The sequence below is a fragment of the Orcinus orca genome, chromosome 18 (assembly GCF_937001465.1).
Source record: "Orcinus orca chromosome 18, mOrcOrc1.1, whole genome shotgun sequence".
In the NCBI taxonomy this organism is placed as follows: Eukaryota; Metazoa; Chordata; class Mammalia; order Artiodactyla; family Delphinidae; genus Orcinus; species Orcinus orca.
Window position 1 is genome coordinate 32,170,505 of NC_064576.1, and position 19,787 is coordinate 32,190,291.

At 40.1% G+C, this 19,787-nt stretch overlaps 1 protein-coding gene across 1 annotated transcript; it reads right to left on the bottom strand.

Annotated features, from left to right (window-relative positions):
- Positions 1-1,554: 1,554 nt before the first annotated feature.
- On the bottom strand, positions 1,555-19,414 carry KLF5 (KLF transcription factor 5). Its single transcript, XM_004278499.4, has 4 exons — positions 18,623-19,414; positions 15,379-16,252; positions 14,324-14,383; positions 1,555-3,377 (listed from the first exon to the last, which is right to left on the bottom strand). Exons 1-4 carry the CDS (start codon positions 18,872-18,874, stop codon positions 3,199-3,201), a joined length of 1,365 nt encoding a protein of 454 aa, XP_004278547.1. The 5' UTR covers positions 18,875-19,414; the 3' UTR covers positions 1,555-3,198.
- Positions 19,415-19,787: the final 373 nt, after the last annotated feature.

The window sequence follows — 19,787 nt, forward strand, 5'->3', positions numbered from 1 at the left end:
ACTACTACTAAAAAGATAATACAGAGTTCCCATATACCCCACCCCCAGTTTCCTCTATTCCATACTTTATTCAGATTGCCTCAGTTTTCCCCTAACGTCCTTTCTCTGTTCCAGAATCCTATTTCATTTACATTACACTTGGTCACGTCTCCTTAGGCTTCTCCTGGCTGTGACAGCTTCTCACATTTTTGTTTCTCATAACCTGGAGTTTTGACTACTGGTTAGATATTTTGTATGATGTCCCTCAACAGGGATGTCCAATGTCTTTCTCACCATTAGACTGGGCTTATGTGTTTTTAGGAGGAAGACCACAAGGCAAAGTTCCATTTTCATAACATCAAACCAAGAGTATACACTATGAACATGACTTATGCTGTTGACGAGGACCTTGATCACCTGCTGAGGGTGTCTGGCAGGCTTCTCTAAGTGTAAAATGATCCTACCTCCCCTCCTGGCCATATTGTACTCTTTGGAATAAAGTCACTTCGTGCAACCTGCACTTAAAGTGAGCGGGGACTTATGTTCTATCTCTGAGGGTGGAGGATCTACAAAAACTGTTTGGAATTCTTCTGCAGACCTCTTTCCTATATTTTCACTCATTTATATTAGCATGGACTCACGGATATTTTATACTTTGGGTTATAATCCAATCCTATTTTATATTGTTGCTCTGACATTCTAGCATCACTGTAGGAATTTTTTTTTTTAACATTTATTTAGGCTGTGCCGGGTCTTAGTTGCAGCATGTGGACTCTTAGTTGCAGCACGGGGGATCTCGTTCCCTGACCAGGGATCAAACCCAGGCCCCCTGCATTGGGAGCGCAGAGTCTTACCCACTGGACCACCAGAGAAGTCCTGGAATTTTTTTTTAATTGCTTACTTCTCATTGCTGTAAGATGCTCCAGGCACCCTTGTATGCTTCCTACCCTAGTCCCAGCATCAGCCATTTCTCCGAGGAGCAACTCTTGGCTCTTTTTATTGGAGATAGCATTAGAAACCAAGGTGTACTGTTGCTAGTGGTTAAAATCATCTCAGTGTTTTGTTTTTTTTTTTTTGGCCATACCGCTCGGTTTGCGGGATCTTAGTTTCCCAACCAGCGATCGAACCCAGGCCCCAACCGGGGCCCCTGCAGTGGAAGGGTGGAGTCCTAACCACTGGACCACCTGGAAATTCCCTTTCTCTTTTAAAAAGGAAAAAAAAGTTAAAACCCCAATTCTTGTTTTGTTTACCTCTGACAAAACTAGGCTATATACAAGTTAGCTCCACAGTGTCTTCAACTAATGATCTTGAAAAGGTAAAGTCAATATGTGTCTGTGTAATGACCAGAGAGGGGGCTAAAGAAATCAGCATTCATGAAGTATGCCTCCCTTTATACCTCCGATATTGTAAAAACAAATTCCTCTCTTTTGTCTTAAACAAAAGTAGATACTGGTTCAAAGTGGGAATTGTTTTCTTATTAACTGCCCACATAAAACAGACCCTTTTATATAGCTATGAGAAAGGAATTTGTTCATTGTTTTTGCTATGGTAGGGGAAGAAGGAAGGCACAACATGAATCTTTTAGGCACTTTTTATTTTCCAAAAAAATTTGTCATTTATATATATAAACATCTCATTCTCTCAAAAAATTCTACAACTATACAGCTGTTTGCTCCATTATTTGCATAGGAAATGACCACAATACAAAAATAAGAGGGAAAAAGAAGCAAAACAGCAACCAACTTATGCTTTCCATGTAGGTATGTTTCCACGTATAAACATTTTGAAGCCTCTTACAAAATATTTACACCGTTTGTCATCTATTTACACGTTTTTAAGAGCAACTTTTCTAACAAACAAAACTATAATTTATCAAGTTATGAAAATTTTCTAAAAAATTTACTATATTACCACAAAATAAATAAAGATAAACAATATTTTAAAAACAAAATTAAATTTTCATTTCAATTAAGACCGCTTTTGGCATTTTGCTTATTCATTCTGCCCTTTGGTTGACAGCATCAGTGTCACATTACTATTTTATATTGCATATGTGTAGCACTTACTTCCTTAAGTTTTCAACATGTCATTTATAATTAAAGGCAGACACTGAGTCAGTATTAACAATAGATTAACTAAACTGCACTGTAATTTAGGTAAAATTACTGTGTCTCACAGTATATTACATGCAAAGTCGACATAAACTGGCATTTAACCAACTGTACTGTACGAGCAAACATCTCGATATATGAAACCTGCATCATAAATTCCATGTTTCCATATACGAAAAACTACATCATAAACTCAACATTGCCATGTGAAAACTACATAAGTCCGTCTTTTTAAAAAATGATACTGTTCAGCTTGTTGTAAGAGGTTTAATTTTTGAATATTGTTAACTGTCTTTTAGCTCGAGTTCACAATTCATACAAAATGTCGTTCATATTTAAAATAAACAATCTGATTTTAATCAGTGCATGAAATCTGCTTTTGAAGTTCATTTGAATGATTATTATCTCTTCCCCCTAGAGAAATGAATTTGGTAAGGTTTTAAAAGGTATCTTACCACAGGTTCTAACTGTCAATGTATTCATGGTTATTTTCAAAAGAATTATTTATGATTTTTCCCCAAAAGAATCTTAGAAAACGTGTAATAAACCTATAAAGCTGATTTGCATATTTACAAAATTTCGAAGAGCAAATATAGGCAACTCATATTTAAAAAAAAAAAAAAAAAGTTTGTTCAATGGCTATTTGGAATTGCCAGGTATGCTGCGCACCTCTAGAGAATTACCTAGTATTGAAAAAAACTCCTCTGATGTCAAGTAAAATCTTGACACACAATCCAGCCGACTTCCTGTGCCTGCCAACTGACTTGTTTACTAAACACTGTCACATTAAACGGTGGTGCTTTGGGAAGAACACTGCGAACACACCCTGCACGCCCAATCCGCACTGAGATGAGGCTGCCTGTCTGAGATGATTGGCATCTGCCTGGGTGAAGCCAGGTTACAGCAAGCATTCCAGATTCTGAAAAGGACCAAACACTTTGGTATTAATACAATGTATTCCCTGTTTTCTCAAATATACAAAATATACATTTCCAGTCTTTTGTTTTCGTTTTCATCTTTCTCTATATAGTTAAGTTTGTAGTTTAGAATTTTGCCAAGCGAGCGGAGGAGCGGCGGCAGGCGATATGCGGGTGGCGGCAGCGGCAGCTCAGTTCTGGTGCCTCTTCATGTGCAGGGCCAGGTGGTCCGAGCGGGAGAAGCTGCGGTTGCACACGCCGCACTGGAAGGGCTTGGCCCCCGTGTGCTTGCGGTAGTGTCGGGTCAGCTCGTCCGAGCGCGCGAACCTCCAGTCGCAGCCTTCCCAGGTGCACTTGTACGGCTTCTCACCTGCGCCAAGGGACCAAGAGGAGGAGGTGAAGGGATGACTCGGAACACGGACACAGGCAGTACTGCCTGCTAAGGCGTTTCTCTCAAACTCATGCTCCGTGGAGGGAAGTGTGCGAATTCCTTGATGAACTAAAAACCCCTCGAGTCATCTAGCACAGAGAGTCACTGTTTTGCAGAAGAGCACTTAATTACAGAGAGAAAAAGTATTCTGTCCATCAATACTATAAACTTAATGGACCACAACTGAGATCCTTTACTTCAACAAAGTGGTCCTAAAAGTTTCTGAATTAGCCACACTGGAACGTCCAGCACGTAAGCCAGTTTGCTTGAACACATGGCTTTCCAACATGGACTACTGGGCACTGGCTCTTTGAAATTCACTCCAGTACACATACGTACACACCTTCCCATTTTTCAGACTGAAGCAAACCAAAGCTGGAAAAAGAGTAAAGTTGAATGGTGCTAAAGCTTTATGCATTTGCCATTTAATAATTCCTCAACCAGATCAGAAAGTCTGGTACCGATAACTTCACTTTGGTGAAGGGTCATGAAACAGCCACAACAATTCTAACATTTGCTGATAAATGCATTTAATTTTCCTCTGCAATGCATTGAGCCAAAAAGCAAAATTCACTTCATCAACGACGTGCCAAATGCATATTATATGCCAGGCACCGTCCTGAATGCTTAGGATAAAACAAAAATGCCTGACCTCATGGAGCTTGTATGTGTAACATAGAAAAGCCTCTAATTCAATCTTCCTGTTCTTTCACAGCTCTCTTCACTTAAATGGTGAATTGATATCTGAGCCGCTGCCCTATCCCTTGCAATCTGTATTTTTCTTAATGTTGTCTAAAGTTTGCTGGTTGCTAATCTTTCAAAACTACTCAGTATTGGCAGCCCAAAAGGATTCTGCCTATAGTGGCACCCAAAGAAACTCCCGGATGGTCTGGCAAAGGCCTTTGCTACCCTTCACTCCAGACCAGCTTCTGACTTCATGCAATTACCCTGCATCATTGCATATTTTTGATATACAAATAAAATTAATGTCACTTTTGGAAAAAAAAACTACTTGCTATTTATAAGGCAGTCGTAACTCCCAGTTTTAGAATTGATTAGTTCTATTTAATTAAGATCATGTATTCCTCTAAATAAATCCCCAAACCTAAGAACTTCTCACTGAGCATTCACTTGTAGTTCCTATATTTTTGCTTTATTTTGTTATGATTTTCCATGAGTTTGTTTAAGATGAGAGCTTGTGAAGTCAATCTGCACATTAAAGTACTGCTGGCTTACTGCTGAGTTTTATATGGATAGCATTTTAAAACTCTGAGTAGCCAAACTCCTAAATTCCTTAAAACGTTTTCTTCTGCAAGGGAAGAGGTGCTTTGAACACTGGTTACTCAGTACCACAATGAAATCCAACTACCTTTTTGCCTGATTTAGCAGGATCATATTCAGGAAGTTGTAAGATTACTCAACTGAGTCCAAATTTTAAAAGACATTGTTCACATCAACTGAGATTTCCACAGCTCGTGGTTAATGTATTTTTGCTGTCCTGATAACCACTCTTGACACCTGAACAAAATCCCATTAAGGACAAAGATGGAAGGGCCAGAGCAGCCCTCTGAATCTTGTACCAGTTACTTCCCAGATTTCCTTTCAACTCCTGTGGTGTGCACCCCTTAGCCACCCTTTGCCTCTCCTCTCCTCTGCCTCTGAGCCAAGACACAGATATTTTTTGTGTTTTTAAGTCCCTTTTAGGTTCCTACTGCTCCATTTAAAAAAAATGCACACCTCAATACCTGAAATGTTTTTTTCCCCCCTCAGAGTAAATTCAAAGAATTTAAGCTAATATACTTAAACCTTTTGAGTAACAAGAAATAAACCACTTTTCTTTCACTTATATTCACATGTAATCTGTTTAATACATAGAAACGTCTTAATGCCAGTTGTAAATGTAGCTATCACTCTTGTCGATGTAAATCAAACAGAAAAAATTAACCTTTTGCACACAAGTGTTTGTTTTTGTTCCCCGTGAAAAATAAATCACAAAAACAAACATGTTGGTTAAATACTTTACTGTCATTTAATGGGAAGAGAAAGTTATTTCTGATGTCTGAGGCAAGGAAAAAAATTCCTAAAGTGCCCCAAATTTAAAAGAAGTCATTCTAGTCTTTTGAATTGAATAATTAAATGGCAAGAGAACTGAATTTTCAAAGTTTATTTAAGAAACAAGGGACACTAGACTCTTTTTGTTCACTATTTTTACTGGCTAGGAAGCAATAAACTGCATCAGTATTTTTAAAAGTTTACTTTACTGATTGGTTGAAAAACGGTAGCCATGAAAATTCCTAAAACATTTGGGGTTTTGCTCTCAATTTATATGTATCTATAGATTATTCAGCCAAGAATACTACCACTGTCTGGACGTTAGTTATGGGGCCAGGGCTTCACCATAAAAGCAAGGACAACTATTCCCCACTTGAGGCAGTTTCTACGGGATTTGTTCAAGTGTCAACACGGCTCAAGTAAAACATTGTAGAGGAAACTGGTACCCAATTTTTGGCCAAATAGCAGATTCAGGCCTTTCTTCCTCAGCCAGAAACACTATGCATAGTACTTCTGGGAAACCAAACTAACTTCCTTTAAGTTATTTCAACAAGATAGAGCTTTCAAAAGTTTAATTGGATTTTTACAGAATCTCTTTCCAATACCACCAATTTAAAATATTTAGTTAAGCTCTTTCAACATCAACTGTATTTTTAAGTTCTCATGCTGTTAATGTGAAACTTTCCAAAGGCAAAAAGAAAAAAAAAGTGACAAATTTGTACAGCATGTAAAACAAGCTTCAATTATCTCAAATAAAGTATGTACTTTCTCATTCTCTTTTAAAATTACTAGGACTATTTTACTAGAAATCCCTGATCTTTTAAAAAATTGTTAAGTTACACATACATATGGGTCCATACTGATTAAGTCAATTAATGTTAAGCAAAAACATTACCAGTAGAAGAAGGGAGTAGGCAGAAGCAGACACTGAGCACATACTCCCAACTCAGGTACTTGTATCTCATTTATCCTCACAACACCTCCAGGAGTCAGAAGCAAAATGATGAGCTCCACGTTCAGAAGCCTGGCCTGCCACTTTTCCTCAATGTCCTGCCTACATCCTCCATTAGCAAACACTAATACACGCTCTATATGAATGGCTTAAGGAACACAAAGATATTGTTCACCTCTATTTAAAGATTCTAAAGCCACTTGTGAAGCTCAGTTAATGACTAGCTTAATGGACTGAGAGCAGGCCTGAAATCACAGACGGTCTGAAGCACAGGACACACTCCGACTGAGCCATCCCTGGCTGGGCGGAGACCTGCTTTTCAGGACCTGTGGAGTCCTGAGAGCTGTTCTATGCTGGGACTGACAATCCCCAAATATCACCTAATGACGGCTCTCTTTTACCCCAGGCTAAAGGAACTTCAGTGGGTTAGCAGAACATGTCTGTAAAGTATTTGAAAAGTCTTTAGCGATGTTTTTTCTTCTGCTGAATAGATTAAGAAATGACTTTTGAATCTACCACAATAGAATGGGAAAAGTTTCTCTGCTCTGCTGAACATACTCAATAGACTCACACCAAGGCCTTTCCCTAGAATGTTCTACACAGATTCTTCTAACAAAAGAAAAATATCACAGATGGCAATATTTATCTTACAATAGTTATTTTAGGTAACGTTTTTGTTACAGCAAATTTGTGTACCTGGTTTCCTTCCTGATGGCTAAAAAATAAATCCAATCAATTACGTTTGACAGAGGCCCAAAATCATCAAAATTCAAGTCAATGTTTAGTAAAGGAGAGTATAACCTGTACTGATGAGTGTAACCTGTACCAAGCGACTTGCAAAACACAACGAATAAGACTTGGTCTCTGGTCTCAAAGAGCTTAACATCCATATTCTATTCTGACTGTTAAAGTGGAATAAAATTATTTCAATAGTCAATACTTAAGCTTAATTCTTAGAATTTGAGTCCTTGATGCTCAAAATGGGCTCTTATTTCAGGAGGAAAATATTTTCATGCAATTCAAGAATAATTAGATCTTTCCCATCATTAGCGACTTAAGGAATTTAGAGCTGAAACAGTATACATTCTAATAAAAGGATAAAAAAAAAGAAGCTTTAATCCAAGATTAAATAAACTCATAGGGAAATGTTAGGTATCTTAAAAAACAGATAAAGCAAGATGATTTGGGCTCATTAATTCATATTTCTATATATCTATGTCAGTAATTTTCCATTAAAAATCTTTTTATTAAAGGTCATTGCAGAACATCTCCTACACCTGGCAACAGAAGGGTAGGCAGTTCATTTCAAAGATCTGTATTGCCAGTATTTGCAAAATGCACCTAATGTTTACTAGATATAGTATCCCTGCCAATAACGTACTCACTTTAAGGAGGCTAATTAAAAGGATATATTAAGAAATTCCCTTCTTTCTCCCTGTGTATCTTTAAAATCGGACTCACCTGATTCCTTCTAGAAAACCTCTGAACAGTCCAAGAGAAATCATTCCACTTCTCTATATCCCCATCATCACTTAAATGTGATTTAAATGACTGATTTACACTGGCACAGATATTGCTGAATGAAGGCTTCAAATAGCTGTATTTTGCCTCCTTAACTAGCCATGAAAGTTCCTCAAAGGCAGAGACTGTCTTCTATTGCCTCACTTCTCCTCATGCACCTTTGGTTAATCACGTTTGGCCCAAGGCTGACCAACTTGGGAATTTTCATTCACGAAAAGGAGGGAAGGTATAAGAGACAGGGAAGCATCTAGTGTGAGGCCACCATATTGTGTCTTTTTTTTCTACGAACCCACCGGCAGCAGGGCTTTGCCTGGTTCTGTTTTGCTGAGGACCACTGAGTGTAATCTGATTAAAGGTACATTTAGGCGAGAACCGTACTTTTTAGCCTCTTCAGAAGGACATGTTCAGAATCAGTTGATTATCCATCCTGAAGTTGTCCAAGGATAAATCAACTATGTAAATGAGCTTTCTTTTCCAGAACTGGACTGGATTTGGTGAAAACCAAGCAGTTGTGGAGCCCCTAGTGCTGGCCAAAGGCAGCCAGGGAACTGCTACACCTGAAGGGGACAGGGGTGGGTGTGATATCCTGGGTGACAGGATATCTCTACCCCAGCAGGACGAATCTCTAGGCACCTAAGCTCCTCTCTGCTACTTCTCCTAGGGGTTCTGGACAAAAACATCCTCTATCATTGATAGTGTTAATGAAATACCAATTCCTGAGTCTCCTGACAAAAAGACAACATTCAGATTCACCTTCTTGTAATAAGAGCCCAAACCAAATTTTTTTTTAAAAAAAGCAAAGTCTTGGTGAAATATTTTACCTTCTCCTTTTTAACCAAACCAGAAAAATTCTGTTTTCATTTTTCTAGCACTGAATGAGTACTAGATATCCTTTCCTTTAATTTGCACTTAACGTGGTTACCTTGACCTGCAGATTCTTCCCAACTCTTAAAGGTTTATATTTATGAAGTAGTCAAAAGTATTTTCTTTTGCCCCGATGTTTTTTTATGAAAGCTACCTATGGTGTACTTCTAAAACAGTAACTCACCCTTAATCAGAGTTGTTAAAGATCCTTGAATATAAATAATACAGGCTGACAGAATAGGAATGCTGCTACAGAGACACTTACTGAAGTAGGACATTACTTTGTTTCTAATCTTTCACCTGAAAAGACGTAGCTCACCAAGTCAACAACTATTACTTTCTATAGAGCTAAAAATATCTGCCAAAGTAAAAACCTTTGGTGATTAAACCATTACTTTAAAAAAAAACTACATTCTCACTACCTTCACAGCTAACTGTTTCTGTCTCAACTTCAGCAATTCTATTTAATCCATCTATGAACCACCTTCTCCCACTAATTTATAAAAACAGAAGAAGAGATTCTCTTTGGATCCTCCACAAGATCAGTCAAAAACGTTTACTTAATCAAATTATACTTAACCTTCCATAAGCTTTATCATCTCAAAATAACGTTTAATCAATTTCCTATGTAAATGTTTTTCGGATGAAAGAACAAGTCCCAAAAGCAAAGTTTAATCTTCCCAGTGAGTCATTAAAAAGAAATTGTTTCTAAGCTTTCACGCTCATAAATACCTTTCCAGGGGTCTGAACCAGAGAATCTCTTTAAGCCACTATTTTTTTTGTTTACATTAACTTGAAATTGTCAATATAGAAAATAAATTTCAAAGCTGCAAACAAAAATAATTTAAGAATGTTTAACTAGTAACATATAACACAGGCTAAATGTGATACTTTTTCCTGCATAGTTTTCAAATATAGACTCAAAAAAATCACTGAGCACTAAATAATTTCATGCTGCAAAACTTCTTCGCCTCTACAGATAACACAGGTTACACATTTAACCAATATTGATCTCTAGATCCAAACTGCATGATCTCCACTAAGGCCATATATACAATCATACGCTGATTTTAGCTCTAAATCATCTTTTAAGGAAATGAAGTCCTTCCTATATTTTTTAAGTGTTTTACCACTTCCCACAGTTCCACAAAAGGAGTAACTCATGCTCAGAACATTATTAATGTTTTCTATTTGTGGGGAAGTGTTACAAATCAAAATACCTTTATTATCAACACGGTCAGTATTTTAAAATAAAAATCCATACCTAATATATTTAATGGATAATAAGTGTAGAGCAAGGAACTAGACAGGAATTTATATCTAAGGATTTTTTAGTACCCAAACTGAAACTAAAATCAATGCTTAGCAATAAATCTCTAGCAGAGATTCTGTATTTTAAAGTATACATGGTAACATCTTAATATAAATGTCATTAGAAAAGAAAGTGTTCTACAGAGCAAGTAAGGCAGAACGTAGGAATTTAGTCTCTTTACAAGTAGGCTTGGGCTCAAAATCTTTGCAAGGCTTACTGTGAAATTCTTTCTTAAACAAGGAATCCCAAATACAGCTCACTGTGAGATTCTAACAGGATAGTGCTTCACCCACAGTCCATTTTGTGTTGTTATGTTATTTATGTTTCCATTTTCTTCTGTGGGGTGTTTCCAATGGTCCTTTTCTTGTCAACCCATGGCAGGGCGTTCTGGGGTCATTTAGTCCCCACGTGGCAGCCCGTGCAGAGTCTGGGTCTAAGGGATACTGGAGCCCAGTGCATGTGCTGCTCAGATTCTGCACAGATGCTCGTTTTCTGCCCGGCTCCAGACAGCTGACAAAGGACCTTAAAATGTTACCATACCCACTTTTCCCAACTGCTTTAGTATATACTCTAGGGTTAAGTGTACAGCCATACATGTGACTAAAACTACTCAGATTTCAAACATCTGTATTCAGAGTTCACTATTTACTTCTTCAGAACTCTTTCTTTGGAAAAGTAAGTACTTTTTACTAATGTGTAAACACAATTTTCAAAGAAATTTCCACACTCATGAAACCAGTATCAGATGATGAGAAATGTTTTCAATTTCTTGCAAATTTTTCTTTGTTATATATAGTCTTAACTTTTTCCTATATTTTGGCCCCAAGCCTGTGCTCAGAAGTTTTTAAAATCTTCACTACGAAATTAAAGACAGTTAAGATGTATGAGCAGAAACAACTATACTGCTGGTTGCAGCAGAATATTCTTTTTGATTTACGAATCAGTTTAACAGTCACCTTGATTTGTAAGGGCAGAATGGTATGTGAATCTCTTTTTTAAAAAGGTGCTTGGGAGCAGCTTTCAAATGATGGCAATGGGTAAAGCCCCTTGTACACATCATGAGGCTTACACAAATTTCAGTAGAATGTTCAAATTTAAATGGTGTTAAGAGTGCAAATAATTTTATTTGGAAATATACACTTCTTGACACTGTTGCCTAGAAGCAGCCATAATTATTTCTAACCAGAGGCATGACATGTATATACACACACTACAAATAACACACAAACACCCCTACACACGTTTAAGGGTACCCGTATAGGCTTACAAGTATGGTACCACATGTATATAAAGATGTAGCATGTTTTTAAGTGAAATAGTTTTTTCCCTAGAAAAGAGGAAACATCCGTTTCAGGTATTCTGTCTACCCATATATAGAACTTTTTATTATTTGCATATTCTTTCTGAATAAAGAAATCGAAGTGTATAAACTTAGAAAAACTTGAATGCTATGAGACTTCTGGTTCAAGAAACTGATTATTTTCTACTCTTTCATCCCAAATATTTTTAAAAAGGTCTTGTTTTGGAAGGACTATTTCCTTAGGTTCAATTTTTAAGTCAAGAAGCATTTGCAATCTAAAAATCCAGAATATGCAATTAAATAGAACTCAGGCATAGGCTGTTTTAATTGCTTAAATCGTTTTTAAAACATAAGGTAACTTGACATTTTAAAGCAATCACAATTATATTCCAAAGAAATCCTAGGGTCCTTCACATTCTGCCTGCCAAATGGCAATCATTTCAAAAGTCATTTTTTATTTTTGATATCAAAAACAAGATCGACCTTCCCATATAAATTGTTTTTAAAGTCCCCTAATAAATTGTCAGGGGAGGTGGGAAGGGGGTGGGCGGGAGAGAGAAAGAAAACAAAAATCTAATACATGAGAGCAGTTACTTAGAAATACCTGGGCCTTTAAAGGAAGAAGAAGAAAAAAAAAGACTTTGCTGGCTTCAGATACATTCATTAAAAAACAACAGGCAGGGAGGGGAGGATGCAATGAGAGAGCACAGGTAATTTTCAAAGGCATTGTCTAGAAACTAGAAATGAGGAGAAAACAACCTCAATGCTCTATGATTACCCAAGAACGGGTTTAGCCAGATGAACAAGTCTGCTACAAACCCTCCCCAAGGCATCTGAAAGGCTATCAAACAAAACTTTATTAAACTGGATTACAGGGTCTCACTCATCAGATGTCGATGGCCACACATTTATGATCTGGTGAAAAAGTCGATGCATGGGACCCAAACTAGGCCTACATCTTCTTTTTAGTTGTTTTCTGTTTTTTTTTTAAGTACGAGCATTGTTAAGACAACCCACTATTAAATTTCTCTGCCAGCAGGTCAAGTTCCAGACTCCTAGGTATAAGCATTCAGAGCACTAAACCCTGACAGGGGTTGCAAGGCCACTTAGATATGCTCTGACTACATCCCTGCAATAAGCAGTTGATTACATCGTTATATAGTATCGCCCTCCTCTTTTATTAGGAGACTTTAACCTCAGGAGAAACGTGTTCTCTCCTTTCTATCTCCTGTTTCAAGGACTTTCAAAGGAAAATAAAACAATAGTTCAGAAGTTTTGAAGTTATTTCCTCTTCTCCTTAATCAAAATTCAAGTAAAAACCCATTTTCAATGTTTCCTTAATATATAACACATAAAGGATAGTTTAGTATTTCTATAGGGAATGTTTTCATGGCCTTGTCATATGTATTCTGAAAACTTCAGGTTGAGTTTATATGCTTAATGGCTGTTTGTTTAACTATAAATATAACTTCTACTTTGGGCTGCTGAGGTAGGATCTTTCCTTTTACATAATCAATCTGTCTCTATCTAAAAACTTTGGGCCGGATTAACCCATTGGTTTCACTGATAAATACATGAGATGTCTTTTCTTTAAAAGCAATTGCTCAGAAAGCCCTGGAACCTACCACGTTGTCGCCAACACTATTCAGGTTTGAAGAAGTAGTGTTTATCATTGCGATATCAAGTAATACTTCCTAACGTGCATACAAAATGTCTGCAGCCATATTCCTCTTAGAGCTCGATCTCAGCACTGACCTTTGTTCAAAGGCTTTTACTTTTTAATGCAGCAGTTAAGAGATAACTGTTTCATTTATCAAAACTCAATTTCCATAGTAACATCCAGGCTGGGGAGATTCAAGTCCTCAGACTAATCCAACAACCCATTCAAAGGAACTGTTGAATACTTTGGTTTCCATAGCAATGATGGAATAAAACATTTTGCTAGGTCATTGCTTTTATTAGCAAACTTATTCTCTGAACTTTAGGTTAAAGCTGCATTTACTGAGAGAAAAAAAACAAAACATCACTTTGTATAGGTTCCTCCCTTTAGAGCTATCCTTTTAAGAAAATCACGAACAGTAACCACCTATATATTTGCAAATACTTTGGGTACCTGGAGGTTTTTACAGCTTGCCACCTCGTTTCGTCCTCAAATGAGTTCTGATGTAAAGTTTTAAAATGAAAAAGCATTTTTAAATGATTGTATAGATCTGACAAGATATGTATTCACAAAATTATAGGGGCTAAACATGTTAAACACGGATGAGATATAAGCTAGAATAAAGATAAAGTCTCTCCGATGTATAAAATACGGGCTGGGGTAGGATGTAGAGTAACTTTTAAACCATGACCCCAGTTTTGCCTGATTTTAATACTCTGCAATTTCGACCCTACCTTTCACCAAGCATGGAAAACATGCTAAACGCAGAAATTTTAGGTTAAGGTGAAACTAAAGATAATGTATTCAGCAGTTATGCTTTACATGCTAAATAGAAAAGGTTTTAGTGTTTGATATAGTTTTATAGAAGCCAACTGATTTGCTGCGGAGGGAGAAAATGAGTTACATTTTTTCCTTCAAGATAGGAATAGCAGTGCCATTAAAGTTTTAAAATCCATTAGTAAACTTCGTTGTTTATGTTTGCGAGCAATTAATTCTACGTGAGGTGACAGGGCAAGGCCTTAGTGAGGGAACGTCAGCCTTCCTGGAACCAAACTTTTTCACTGAACTGAATTTTGAGCCAGGCCAGTGCTGAAAAGGTAGGCCATTAAAAAAGTAAAAGTTGAAAGAAGAAAGAAGAGATCAAACCACGTGTTGGCTTTTAAAGGATGAATACCACTTAACACTGTTTACAAAACTCACAGAATTAACAAGAAAATTAACATACCAGTATGAGTCCTCAGATGAGCTTTTAAATGAGAAGATTTTGTATAAACTTTTGTGCAGCCTAAAATAAAGGAGAAGAACAGCGTGTCATTCTGGAGATCCTTTTGCAATCTTTACATTTGATGACTCGGTGTTTAAAATCTGGCTTTAAAGAAGAAATCTCTCACACAAGGAGGTATTTGAAACTTCAATTTTAAGAGATGTCTTAAAGCATACTCCCCTACTACCTGATTAAAGGTATAATGTGATTTGCTTTATGTATCACTTTAGCAGAAAGAGAGCAGGCAATCAAGCCAAGCTACAAATGGGAAATGTGTGCTTATACCAGTAGGTGCTTTATACTAACTAGTAACACATACTTCAGTGATTTAAAAAATTTTAATGGCTCTAGAGCTGACAATGTTAAACCATTATCCAAGATGACTGCAATTTTCTGTACTCCCACATTTCTTGTTTTTTCATTTAGTATGTCATGCCATATCATGTATAATAAATTAAACCCTGTATTAATCATAAACTAGCTTATGCCAGCAACTTATAGATATATTCATAACCGTCATCAGTTTATATTTTGGGCCACGTATCTCATTCAAGAATGAGCGTATGTTCACATGCTATCAGAACCAACCTTGAAATCTATTCTGTAGATAGTTCTGTCTTGTAGCAACCTACTCTTCATTCCCACCCCTTATTTTCCCCTACCTTACTTAAGTAATCCCTTTTCAGAGAACTTAATGTAGAATTAACAACTCCAATTTAGATTGCTACAGTAAACAAAGAAAATGTAGCAAGACTCTAAGGTATATAATATTAAAGAGAAAAAAGTCCAAAGTAATCTTTTTTTCCAAATATTCCAGACTTTTTAACACATCACATAAACACTAGGTAACTAAATGGTTACAAACTTGGGTAAGGCACAGAGACTGGGATGCGACAAGAACAGAGTAGGTGAATTTTTTTTTTTTATTGTCAAGCACTACTCTCCCGTGTAAAAAGGCACACACAAACACACACTAAATACACATATCGATGCTTCAACCAGGTAGGATCACATACCCGGATAATCGCAGTAGTGGATGCGTCGTTTCTCCAAATCGGGGTTACTCCTTCTATTGTATCTGACAGGCTGGATGTTTTGCGAAGTAACTGGCAGGGTGGCAGGTAAATTTGGATTATGAATTGCCAGTTTAGAAGCAATTGTAGCAGCATAGGATGGAGGTGGGGTTAAATTCTGGAGCATCTCTGCTTGTCTATCTGGACTTCCAGGCTCTGAGCTTGGTGGTGACGGGGGGAAGTAAGTGGCCTGCTGGGAAAGAAACTGACTTGGCATGGGGTATGTGCAAGGGGGCATGCTCTGGAATTGCTTCATGGCAGTCTGCGGGACGGCAGAGGTGTGAGTGTTAAGACCCGCCATGGCGGCCGACACTGAAACATTAAGACTGTCCATCACTGCTGTCTGGTTTGTAGAACTGGGCATATCTAGATCCGGTGTATTCAGGAGCTGGTACAGGTGGCCCTGCTGGGGAGGGACAGAAAGATGAAGGTCTGGTGTAGGAAGTTCTTGTTTGATGAAAATATTGTTCACCTCTGGAGCTGCGGTCTGGTGGGAGCTGAATATACTGGTGAACTCAGGGAGGGCCTGGGTCGGGGCCGGAGGAGGGGCTGTCGTTTCACTCTGGTGGCTGAAAATGGTAACAGGTTCTGTCTTGATGTGTGTTACGCACGGTCTCTGGGATTTGTAGAGGCCAGTTCTCAGGTGAGTGATGTCGGGGAGGAAGACGTTCATGTTGATACTGTAAGGTAACCCTTCACTGTCAGTGAAGAACTGGTCTACGACTGAGGCACTGTCTCGTCTATACTTTTTATGCTCTGGAATTATAGAAACTGGAGGAAGTTGAGGTGTCAGATACTTCTCCATTTCACATCTTGTCTAAAAAAGAAGAGATACAAACATGTATAATCCACCCAATTCATCATCTCAGGAAGGACAAACTGTGCTTACTAAAAATTCCCCCCAACAATCCTTATGAAAAGTACTAAGGCAAACTCCTAAGTGTTGCTTATAAACATATCTGGTTTATTTGTCAATTGTGTAACAAAATGGTTCACCAAAAACTTACGAAACTGTGTTTAACAAGTATTTGGTAAAATAGCCCCCAATCAACCCCAGATAAAAAGTGAAAGAGACAAACCAAGAAGAAAAAGGAAGCAAACAGAAAAAATATTCCTTTCTGATGCAATAATAAAATATACTTTATCATCACTCACGTACAAGCAGGGTTCCCTGCCCCATTACATTTAAGTTTGCAGCTGAAATACATTATTGTAATATGGCCAAATTACCTTGATTCTGTTTATGTCATACAGGTAAATTCAGTGTTTAAAACAGAAAGAAAAAAAAAAACCCAGCAAACCTTAACCATAATATTGAAACATTTCTCTCTCTCTCTCTTCTTTTTTTTTTTTTTGCTTGGGTAGATATTGCTAAAATATTTAATATAAAACATATTCCTTGGCTATTTCAGTGCCTTTTCCATTTTATAGTTCAGTGGAAACTTAAATACAATGTCTTGAGCAAAACATAGTATCCACTGAAAAGAACAAACCAACTTCACCCTTCACCATTTGATCTAAACGTTGATTTTAATCAGCAGGTTCTGTAATTGGTTAATATGATAATGAAATGTTCCTATTCATATCCCTATCTAAAACAGATCTTTAATTACCTAGGGGAAAACCATTCCCTTGGTAGAGTGGTGCTAAGGGGCCCGTGGGTGGGGATAGGCTGCCTGTCGCCAGCACAGTCATCAGCCAAAGATTTATCGTGTGCTCCTCAGTGGGCCAATGCTACATTCCCCCTCACTCTGTAAAAAGCTCAACCTTATCCTCTTGTGTCTTCTAAGCAGCAAACTGACAAATAACCAAATCATTTTAAAATGGTGATTTTTTTTTTTTTAGGACACAACCCAGCTTGTAACTGGTCTCCTCCGTCTTTTCCAGCTATCGTTTTTCCTGGTATAACATAAACTTCTACAATTTTTTACACTGAAAGGAAATTTCAACAGAAAAAAACCCCACAAACACACACAAAACACCCCAAACTAGATGCTCATAGAACGATCAACCACGGTATCCTAACCAGTGAATAATACAGTCATTTTCTGCTACTACTTAATTTCAAGTGTTTCAAATCAGACCCCGAATCATTCGGTGTGGATACAGACCGTGTCTCCCGCATAGACACGATTTAAAAATAAAAATTAACGCTCTGGTCTTGTGAGTCACTTCTCTGACAAATGCCACTGCCCTTTCACAGCACTGCGACACTCGCAGACCTCCCGGAGCAGAAGCTGGGTAGCAAATACACAGTGTACCAAGGGGCTATTAAATGAGGCGTCTTGAAATAAACCGAACTAAACCCTTTCGTGCACTTCACTCCCATGGTGGTTAGTGGTTTCTGATTTTAGCTCTTCCAGCTGTTTGCATGTGGGTATGTTTCCAATTTTTTTTTTTTTCCTTGGGACAGGCTAAAAGTCCCGGGAAGTTTTTTCTGGGCTATATGACTCCCTGCGTGGGCGAAAGAAACAGGCGGTTGCTCTAATTCGGCTGCCGGGCAAGTGTAAAAGCCAACTGCCAGCTTTCATCGAGGCTCCAAGAGGAAATTTACACGCACATGAAGAAACCAACAACCCCCGGTCTTTCTTTGTCTTTCTTTTTAAGGAAAAATAAGCGCTCCAACACCACCTTAGCTTTCCCAACTCCCGTTTCCCAAAGGCAGCCCTACGATAGCGTCTAAAGCAGGTTGCACCAAGGGATATGAAACTAGCACCCCGAGGGGCCTCCCTACAGCACCCTGATTTGCGTTTCCACTGAACCCGGGACGGCGTGGGACGGGGGTGGGTAGGGGGAGAGTCCAAGGCCGGGGCAGCGGCAGGAGGCGGGATTAAGAGGACACGCGGAATCGAAGCGAAGTAGGGCGTGAGGTACGAGGTTTCATCCCCCGAGTGGAAGAAAAACAACTAAGGTGCGTGTGAGCACCAGTTCCCTCCTTACCCTTTCCCGGACAGAGCCGCCAGGGCAGATTCCCCTTGGACCCTCCCCTTCAGGTACCCCCACCTTCTCCCGGCGAAAAGCGAGTGCCCGGCCAGGAGGGCAGGGCGGGGCTGCCCCCCAGACCCGGGCCGCGGTGCGCCCCGACGCGCGCCCCAGCCTGGAGCGGCCCCTGTCGCCCGCGCGTCGCAGCGGCGGGACACGCCCGAGTCCCGGGAGGGAGGCGGAGGGAGGGAGCAGCTCTTCCTACCTGGACCAGCTCCTCGGCTGGCAGTCTCGGGCCGGCGGCGGGCGGCGGCGCCGGCTGTGGCGGCGCGGGCTGCGCCTGCGGGTGGTGATGCGAATGCTTCAGCTCGTCGCCGGGGAAGAGCGCCGCGTCGCGGGCCGGGTTCGCTGCGCCCAGCACGGGCTTGAGCTGAGCGAACACGGGCTCGTCCTGCGGGGGCGGCGGCTGGGGCATAGGTCCCAGGCGGGCGCTCATGGTCAGCACCCGCGTAGCCATGGGAACTCGGGGGTCGGCTCCGGGCGCGGGGTGCGGGTTGAGCGAGCTTCCCACGTCGCCCACGCTGACTCGGGCCGGCGAGCTCGGCGCGGGGCGGCGGGCGGAGGAGGGTAGGCTCCGGGTGGACCCTTCAACTCACACCAGGAGCGGTTTTTGAAGGCGCGCACGAAAACCCAAACTCTTCCGCTCCGCCTCGCGTGAACGCCGATGTCCTCCCGGCGACCACTTTCTCCCGCCCCGCCCCGCCACGCTCCCTCGCTCCCCCGGAGCCCGCTCCCGCCACGGCCGGTGTCCCCGAGCGAGCTGCTAGCGCGCGTACCTGCCCCGCGACTACTGACACTTGACGCCCGCCTCTATTTTACCCAACTCTTGGGGGGCGGGGCCCAGCGGCGAGACTGGCAGCGCTCCGGCGAATCCCGAGGCCCCGAGGCCGGCCGGGCCGGAGCGACTAGCCTATGAGAAAGGAGAAGCTTGCCCAGAGCTCCGCCTCCGCCGGGCGGACCGCACCCCTCTCGGGCCACGAGCTTCGCGCGCAGGGCGGCCGCGCAGTTTGTACACAACTTCTGTGACAGATTGGGCTGTTGGAGCTGGGGGCGGAGGAAGGAAAGAAGCGGGTGGAATCTGGGGAAGAGAGGGAATTCGGGTGGAGACGTGGAGGGAGATCTCTACGGACTGTTCTCTGCCAGGATTAGAGACAAAAAAGAGTTTTGCAGGTCTTAGGTGTTGTGCAAGGACCTGAAACTCACAAGCTGAAACCTAGAAGGCAGCTAGGTGCGGGCGCTAGGGTTTTGAAGAGTTTTGTTTAATGAGCGTGTATTTTTAAATATACAAAATGTACTTTCTTTAGCGCAGAACTAGGGGCGGTGTGATAAATTTAAAAACAGCTCTTGTCTCTGTGTATCTTTAGCAGTGA